The sequence below is a fragment of the Nannospalax galili genome, unplaced genomic scaffold (genome assembly GCF_000622305.1).
Source record: "Nannospalax galili isolate Female #2095 unplaced genomic scaffold, S.galili_v1.0 scaffold429, whole genome shotgun sequence".
Lineage (NCBI taxonomy): Eukaryota > Metazoa > Chordata > Mammalia > Rodentia > Spalacidae > Nannospalax > Nannospalax galili.
The window spans coordinates 4,610,432-4,618,961 of NW_008360330.1; the positions used below are offsets into that span (position 1 = coordinate 4,610,432).

General features: G+C 44.1%; 1 protein-coding gene across 4 annotated transcripts in view; it reads right to left on the bottom strand.

Moving 5' to 3' along the window:
* The window catches only part of LOC103727997 (quinone oxidoreductase-like protein 2), a 36,991-nt gene extending 29,021 nt beyond the window's left edge, over window positions 1-7,970 (bottom strand). For 2 of the 4 annotated variants that reach the window (XM_029560206.1, XM_029560205.1), the window contains exons 1-7: window positions 7,816-7,970; window positions 7,623-7,731; window positions 5,297-5,393; window positions 4,140-4,198; window positions 3,322-3,387; window positions 2,457-2,566; window positions 1,209-1,290 (exon numbers count right to left, since the gene is read on the bottom strand). In XM_029560206.1, coding sequence (XP_029416066.1) covers window positions 1,209-1,290; window positions 2,457-2,566; window positions 3,322-3,387; window positions 4,140-4,198; window positions 5,297-5,393; window positions 7,623-7,731; window positions 7,816-7,865 — 573 coding nt within the window. In that variant the 5' untranslated portion in view covers window positions 7,866-7,970. The remainder of the gene's footprint in view (window positions 1-1,208; window positions 1,291-2,456; window positions 2,567-3,321; window positions 3,388-4,139; window positions 4,199-5,296; window positions 5,394-7,622; window positions 7,732-7,815) is intronic. The other 2 variants (XM_029560204.1, XM_008826120.2) reach the window with 1 other exon arrangement.
* Window positions 7,971-8,530: the final 560 nt, after the last annotated feature.

Sequence of the window (8,530 nt, forward strand, 5' to 3'; positions counted from 1 at the left end):
ACACACCCGAAATGTGGGCGTTACCTTCTGATGGCAGCAGGTATAAAAGACCAAGGCAGAGGAGAATGCGGGGCTTTTTGCAGCTTGCCTTCTCTCTTGCTGGTGAGTTCGTCTTGCTGCTGTAGACTGAAGACTATTTGATATTTTGGAATTTGTCAGACCTTCAGCACTGGATTGGGACTACTGAGACATCCAGCCTTGTGGTGTAGCCATTGTTGGACTACTCGGACTCTATCCTGTGAGCTAAACTGATAAATCTTTATACATATTCATTCTACTGGTTCTGTTTCTTTGGAGAACCCTGACTAATACAGTCTCCAACAAATGTTCAAAATTTTTCATATACAGACAAGACCCTCATGATCTTATCTCTCCCTGTCTGGCTAGAGTCACCTTTCACCATCCTACCACAGGTCTTTCGTTCCAGAGATGCCACTAGCAATTCCCTGAACACATGGTACTAGTTCCTCTTTCTTGGTTTTCTAACATGTCCTCCCACCACTTGACTTTGACCTCCCTTCACCTTCTTCAAGTCAACTGCTACCAGTCCTTCAACTGTCATCTTAAATGTCCATTTCCTCCCAGAAGTCTTTCTTCTCTGACCCACACAGCCCTAGAGGGATGCCCTGTAGAGATGTGACCCATTTTTCCATTCATTCATTACTTGATTCTGGAAATAGTTCTTGGCTAGCTGCTCAGGCTACAGTGATGAGCCATCCAGACTTCTCCCTGCCTTCATGGGGATGACCATCCAGAAGAGAAGACACTGACCCACAAGAAACATGAATAAGGAGCAACCACACAGTGAGGTATGTACTAAGATGGAGAAGCAAGGGTGTTATGAGATCATACACAAGCAGTGGGGAGAGGAAACTGACCTAGCCTGAGGACAGAGAATATTTCCCTGAAAAGGTGATTTATGAGTTTAAATCTGAGTCACAGAGGGAGACAGTTCAGAGTATTGCAGGAAGAGAAAAGAGCATCTGCAGAGGTCATGGAGAGAGGCAGCCCTTGCCAGGTTCCAGTAACTGAAGAGACAAGTGATACACTGCTATGTCTCCTCTTAGTCTCAAAGCAAGCAGATGGCAAGACCTACTCTAGGTACTGTATGCCCCCAGTGCCCTACACATGAGCTTTGATAAATGAATTAACATACCCATGCCTGAAAACTGGAATTAATTTTATTGGAGACTCTAACATGCAAATACCTTGGCCTGAAGAACATTTGTTGCCACGTCTATCATGGCAAGGCCTGTAGCTCCAGCTGCTGCTGTCACTAAAACAGTTTCTCTGTGCCAAAGAAAGATGAAAGTTATTTCAGAAACCTTCAAAACTCATCCAGTAATAATATTTCAGAAACATAGCCTAGAGCATTTTAAAGCAATAATGTTAGAGATCATTTCATTCAAACCTCCACATACATTTTTCTGCAGACTTGAGGGATGGAACATGGATGTGATTTCTTGATCAGTGTTGGAACTTGGTCCAGTTCTGAAGGCTTTACAGGAGAAAGATCTTTTATAGCCTCTCCCTCACAGCAGTGGCAACTGCATCTTTAAGCAACCACATCAATGTATGCTTCAGAAATTTCATCCTAAAATCATTCTCTGCCTGATTTTAGAAGATGGTGGTCATGGAATAACCATTGCTCAGTAAAACCACTGGTTGGAAGTCACTCTTGAAGGCCAGTTCTCTGAAAAGATCAAGAGGCAGTTTCCCAGGTAAAGGGAAAACTTCAGCACCTTTAAGCTTAAAACATTCTATCTGGCACAACCAAGACTCACAGAAACACATACCATAGGCTTCCAATAACCTCATAGGAAGTAAGTTAAAATAAACCAACTCTCAGCTGTGATTCCAGCACTCAGAAGCTGAGGCATGAAGAATCAAGTTTAAAGCTAGCCTGGGTTACATAAGGTATTCCAGGCCAGCCTGGTTACATAGCAAGACCCTGTCTCAAAAAAATAAACTTAAGTGAGAAACAAACCAACTCTGTGATTTGAAGATTTTGAATGAAGTGATCCCCAGAGAACTTCTTTTCCAAATTAATATTGGCCAAGTTCACAGTCTACCATCCCAGATAAAAGATGGCCCATGTTGAATCCCCAGTATCAAGAGATTACCTCCCCTTTGCCTTTCCTCAGCTTAAAGGAATTTGAGCTAAAGAGAAGGGAAGCACAGGGAAGGGGAAGGGACAAGAAAAGAGGAAGAGGTCAAACAACGAGGGAAAGAAGAAGCACTGTTTTATATACTGTCTCATGTAACTCTGGCTGTCTTCAAACTTACTATGCAGCTGAGAATGACCTTGAATTCCAGATCCTTTACCCACCCTCCTATGAATTAGGAATATAGGCATGCATACACTACCTTGCTGGGCTTAGGGCAACATCTTGTTAGACATTTCTAATATCCAAGAATGGTACCACCTAGCCCTCTGTCTCCTACATAGTCCTTACCTGGGCTGGGTACGGGCACGATGCTCTAGAGCGAAAATAGCAGTACCATAAGATACAGGTAGGACTGCAGCTTCCTGGAGAGAGACCTTTTCTGGAATTTTCCACAGGGTCTATAAAAGAGATTACAGTGATTTGGGGGTTAATACATGGTTACAAAAGCTGCTCAATAAACATTATGACATGATTAGGTGACTAATTTGAAATAGGCAGCACATGTCTGTAACCCATAACAAGTACAAGTCAAGACCAAGAAAACCATGGATGAGTCCAGGACTTGGGTGTATCAGACTTCAAAACTCTAAGGTTGGTATCTGCTCAAAAAAGAGCCAATTTTTTGGAGAACAGACCCTAGGTTACCTTTCTATAACAGGTGAACTGAACCTCACTGACCGTTGGATGGGATCCTTATAACATACCCCACTAGGGGGCACCATTCACATCCTGCTCCCTGGATACAAGGCTACCCTGGCTGGCTCTGTTCCCACAGCTATCACTTTCATAAGCTTTATGGAAAAACAAACTCATTACATTCAACTTAATGTGACAAACCAGTTTTTCTACCAAGACTCACTGTGGTCCAAATGGATGGCCAGCCGGTTGCTTAGGCACTGCAAAAACAAAGTCCCTTTTTCCATAAAACCTTCTACACAAACAAAGCTCTGTGCAGGGGTGTCACACCTATACAGAGAAGTTTAGCATTTGAAAAACAAAAAACAAAAACAAAAAAAAACTGCGCGGTTTTGCTGAGAAACAAGATATAAAGAAACAAATACTAAAGGAGGAGGATGCAGGAATGAGTGTGTTATGGAAAAGAAAGAAAACAAAGAAGAAATCTCTGTGCATTAACATTGAGAGGCAGAGATACCTTCTGGTCAGTGACGCATTCTTCAGCCATAGCATTAAAGTTGCTCACACCAATAACTCGATCTCCCTAAAAGGAAAAGAACCATATGTTCAAATGCATGGCCTTGCATTCAAAAACACATATCTCTGACCCATAAGATACAGCTTGGGGGGCTGGAGAGATGGCTCAGCTGTTAAGAGCTCTGACTGCTCTTGCAAAAGACCTGGGTTCGATTCCCAGCACCCACATGGCGGCTACAAACTGTCCTTAACTCCCGTTCCAGGGGAATCCAAAGCCCTCTTCTGACCTCCGCGGCATTGCAAGACACGGGTGCACTCACATACATGCAGGCAACACACTCATACACATAAAATAAAAATAATAAATAAAATATTTTTTAAAAAGATACTGCTTGGTCTTAATACCTATTCAGAGTTAACTGTTAGTCAAAAGCAGCAATTCTCTCAATACTGCCAAGAGTTACCAAGCCAATGTGAGTATACTTTAGAGAGGGACGAAATGGAGTAAGAAAAAGGTTGGCAGGAATTAGAATTCCTGTGATTACTTCTTTCAGCTGTGACTCAAACTTCAAAATTCTTTATTCTTTCAGTAACTAAAGACCGAGTGCGCTCATATAGTCACAATAAAGAGCTTAATGAAGCCAGAAGCCACCACCAAATTTCTTCCCCAATTCAGAATTTGTTCTTCCCCTTCTGCCTCAGGTTCCTTTTGGTGATCTGGCAAAGACCAGAAAAAGGAAGGCCTTCTGGGCACAAATGAGGTTAGCGCATTTCTCATAACTATGCACACATTGATTTCCTAGATTCCAAGTAATTTACCTCTTTCACGGTGCTGACATCTGCACCTGTCTCCAGCACTGTCCCAGAAAACTCCAATCCTAAAACATTATTTAAAGATTAAGTTATCTACAAAGCCCAGCACTACAAAGATGGGAAAACCCTGATCAGTGGTCCACTTCATCTGCTTTGGGGAGTTGTTACAGTCTGAATGCTTTCATTTAAACTAAGGATAAAGTGTGGTGCCCAAAACACAGGAGAGTGAGTGTAAGATTTCATGATCACAACCTGAAAAACTATGACAGTCCCACACTTGACCTTGATCATTTCAAGAATGTGCAAAGGCACAGAGAATCACAGGTACACAGGTACTTTTGACCCTGATCACTGGGCCACTGGGTTCCTACAGAACCCCAACGACTAGGAAGTATTCAAAGACGTGAACTGTGTTTATTCAGACTATACTCAGCTCAGCAGGATGAATTAAGTGTTGTCTGCCCTTTCTTCTTCCACCTCTGAAATTTCTGAATTTAATGACCATACATTTCCTACTTGATCTTCCAGGGGAATAATTTAATTGTGTGACATTGTCTCCTGTCTAGCTTCTAGCAAACGCAAACAGGATATTGTTCCTACCATTAAAACAACACACCAAGATACTACGACCCAAACTTAACAACTACAGCTATGTTGCAATCATGCAATCAGGACGTTCTTAATGATATTTTGCTATATAAAATATACATGTACTATAAACACACTTAGATCTCTTTAAATAAACTTCAACAACAAAAACTAGTCATTTATCCACATATTCAGGACCTAAAAGTAATCAAGCACAGCATAATGAAAATCAGATAGTGGACTGTTAAAACATGTCGAAACTTTCTCCTTTCTCTTCTTCTTTTTGATCCTTTAGCAGTTTCTCTTTGGGCATGCACTTATGAGGCTGCAAGTTTTAGCTGCAAACGTGTTTGTGATTCTTCAGTGAAAAACAAAAACTGAGGCAACACTAAGGATGGAAGAGAATGAGGAGGGTTAACAGAATAGAATTCTGGTTGACTCTAATTAGCAGTGATGCTGGCATAGCTAATAGAAACCTCCTATATAAAAAACAAAAGGTAGAGTAATTTCCAAGAAGATGCATGTGTTTCTTAAAACACTCAGAATCTTTTTCTGAAGTGGGCCCCCAAACTTACCAGGTGTAAAGGGAAGGGGAGGCTTTTCCTGATATTGACCACGACATACCAAAATATCAGCAAAGTTAACTCCACAGAAATGGACATCAACTCTGACCTGCAAAAGAAACATAGAACACCAAAACAGCAATATGCATCCTAGAGACAAAGTTCATCCAATAATTAATTAAAAAAGATTTACTGAGTGAATAACAATCATATGCCAGACACTGAACTAAAGGCCAGAATATCATGAAGCAAAATGGAAAAAGTAGAGAAGACACTGACTAAATAATAATGAAGCTAATGAAGCCAATGTGGTTTTGTTGTTGAGTCAGGGTCTCACTGTGTAGCACAGACTGGCCTCAAACTCCCTACATAGTCCAGGGTGGCCTCAAACTTGAGATCCTCTCTCCTCAGCCTCCTGAGATGATAAGCATGCAGCACCATGCCTGGCTCATGTGTGTTAAGTCAGAGCTTAAGAATAAGAGAACACATACAATAGGGGTAGGTGACCCCTGAGGAATGCCAAGGAGAACTAAGAAAGTAACATTTGAGCTGATAATAGCTAAGAGTTAACGATGCAAAATAGGAGGTAGAAAGCTTGACATGAGACAAAAGCAACACACGTGTAAATGCCCTGCATCAATCAGGGGCAAAAGAATAACCAGTGAGTCTAGAACACGATGAGGAGACCAAGATGAGGGAGAGTGAGAGCACGGCACCACACAAAGATCGCTAGGTCTGCATTGAGGCTCTTGGTCTTCATACCAGGAATGACAGGAAGCTATCAAAGGGTTCTAAGTAGAGGGGAACTATGGTCTGCATTTCCTGGAATCTAGATCCCCATCTTCCAGACTTGTAGCTAAGTCATCATTGAGGAAGATCTGTAGCATCATGCCAGTGGCTTCTCTATACCTTGTGAGGAGCCAGTTATCAAAAAGTGGTCTTGGATCATCACCATCAGCATCACCTGGGAGCTTACTAGAAATTCAAGATTTCAGGCCACACCCCAAACCTGCTGAATCACATACCAGAGGGTAAGGCCCAGCAATCTGTCTGAACAAGCCCAGGAGATTCTGGTGCTCATTCAAGAACACATCACAACACACAACAGGGGGTTGGAATTCCTGGAGAAATGACAGCTGGAACACCAAATCAATGACATTTATTTGCTTAAATTTAGTACAGAGGTACCCATGTTAGGGAGAAGCCATTTTTTATCTACAAAAATCATTCATTTCACAATTCTTTAGGCATCTGTCACATGTCAGGGCCCATTTCAAACTCCAGGGATTTAATGGCGAATAAAAATAACATCATTGCATCTCTCACAAGCTAATTCCTTACAATACCATATCTGGACAAATAGCAGAACAGAGGAGCTAGCCCTCAGCCTGCACAAATTGGATTAGTTATTGACAAGCACACCACACTCATGTGTCCTTAAGCCACTCCATCTTGATTTAAGAATGACTCAGCTAGGAGTGGTGACACATGTCTGTACTCCTCAGGAGGCCAATGCAAAAAGATCATGCATTCAAGGCCAGCCTAGACTACAACGTCTCCACAAAGCACCAGTCTTCAAAAAAAAAATATGACTCAGGGATGGGCCCTGGGCACGTGGGCACGTGAATCCCAGAAAGCAGAGAAGGCTGCCATCACAGCTCTTCCAAATAATCCATTTTAACCCTAGGCTCCAGGGTTGGTGACACTTCGGGGCTGGAGATGCGTTTCTGTCTCTCATCAGTAGTCTCCCACACAGACACACTGCCTGTTGTACCCTGCTTTAAGATATAATGCGGTACACCAGGTAACACTGTCACTAGCGTGCTCAACAGGCAAAGCCAAGATGAGTTTCATATTTCCGTGCAACAGCCACAACCGGAAAGGAATCCCATCCCAAATTACTGAGGGACAGAAGAGGGAACCCAGGCATGTATTTAAACAGATATGGGGGTGGGGGGCTGGCTCAGGGAAGAGGGAAGGGCAGATTTGACATTGACACACAAAGCTGGACTAAGCAAAGGATAAAGGTCCTTTCATCTATGCTGTTATGCAAAGTCCTGTGTAAATCAGATACTGTTTCCAAGGGAACCGTTCTAGAGCTTTCAGAAAGAGGCCTATACATGTGCTGGGGGTACTCTTCCTTGGCACTTGTGACCTTTCTGTGAACCTTCAAAGGGCTCAGCCCAGGACAGAGTTGCGCTCTGGTCTCCCGGTCGCCCCCTAGGCTTGGGATCTGGAAACTTGACTCCAGCAGGAAACCAACAGGTGTGTGGCGTAGATAAGCGGGAGGTTTTGAATTCGATGTGGCGGCATCCCGGGGACAGAGCAGTTATCCTACCTCGTGAGGCTGGACAGGTCGGCGAGCCACGTCTCCAATGGCCAGGGGCTGCTTCAGCTCGGCGCAGAGCGCGGCGCGGTAATGCCGGCCGTAGCCCTGCCTGGCTCGCCTGCAAGAAGGAATGAATAGGGGCTGGTTTGCTGGGGCGCAGCTGGGGGCCGCCACCAGGGGATGGGGGAGAGTCGGGTTGCACCTGCAGAGCCACGCCCGAGGGAGGCACCGTGCACACACCCGCGCCGCCATGGCTAGCGGACAGTCGCGGGGGCGTGGCCAGAGCGTGGCAGGAAGAGCCCGCGGGAGAGCGGAAAGGCGTCGGGAGGAGGCGCGGGCCGCCGGTTCAACCCAAGCCCGGTGGGGCCCGGTAGGCACCGTGCCAGCGCCCGGCATCCGGATCCGCGCTGCGTCCTGCTTCTCGGCCCGACACCAGAGGTCCACCCCTGAGCATATCCTCAGTGGTCCAGGACCCGCAGGAGAGGAAAGGGGAAAAAAATGGGAGAGGTTTCTGTTTGTGAAACAGGATTTCACTACGTAGCCCTTGCCGCCTGGAACTGGCTATGTCCACCAGGCTTGGCCCAGAACTTGTAATCTTCCTGCCTCTGCCTCCTGAGTGCTGGGATTACAGGGCGAGTGCCCCAGAGACTTAAAAACCGTATATTTTGCTTTGGAATGAATTCTTCTGTATGAAAAAAAAAAATTAAAAAAATAATGATTAAAAAACAATAATTAGTAGATGTGAAAAACATTACCATTGAAATCTACCTGATGACTTTATATCCATGCTCAGATGCCAAGGAGCTCAGAAAGTAACCGACTGTGACCAGTGATAGTCATGTATATAGAGATTAGAAATGCATGTGAAAACGTCTCAATGTCAATTGCTTTGGAATGAATTCTTCTGTATGAAAAAA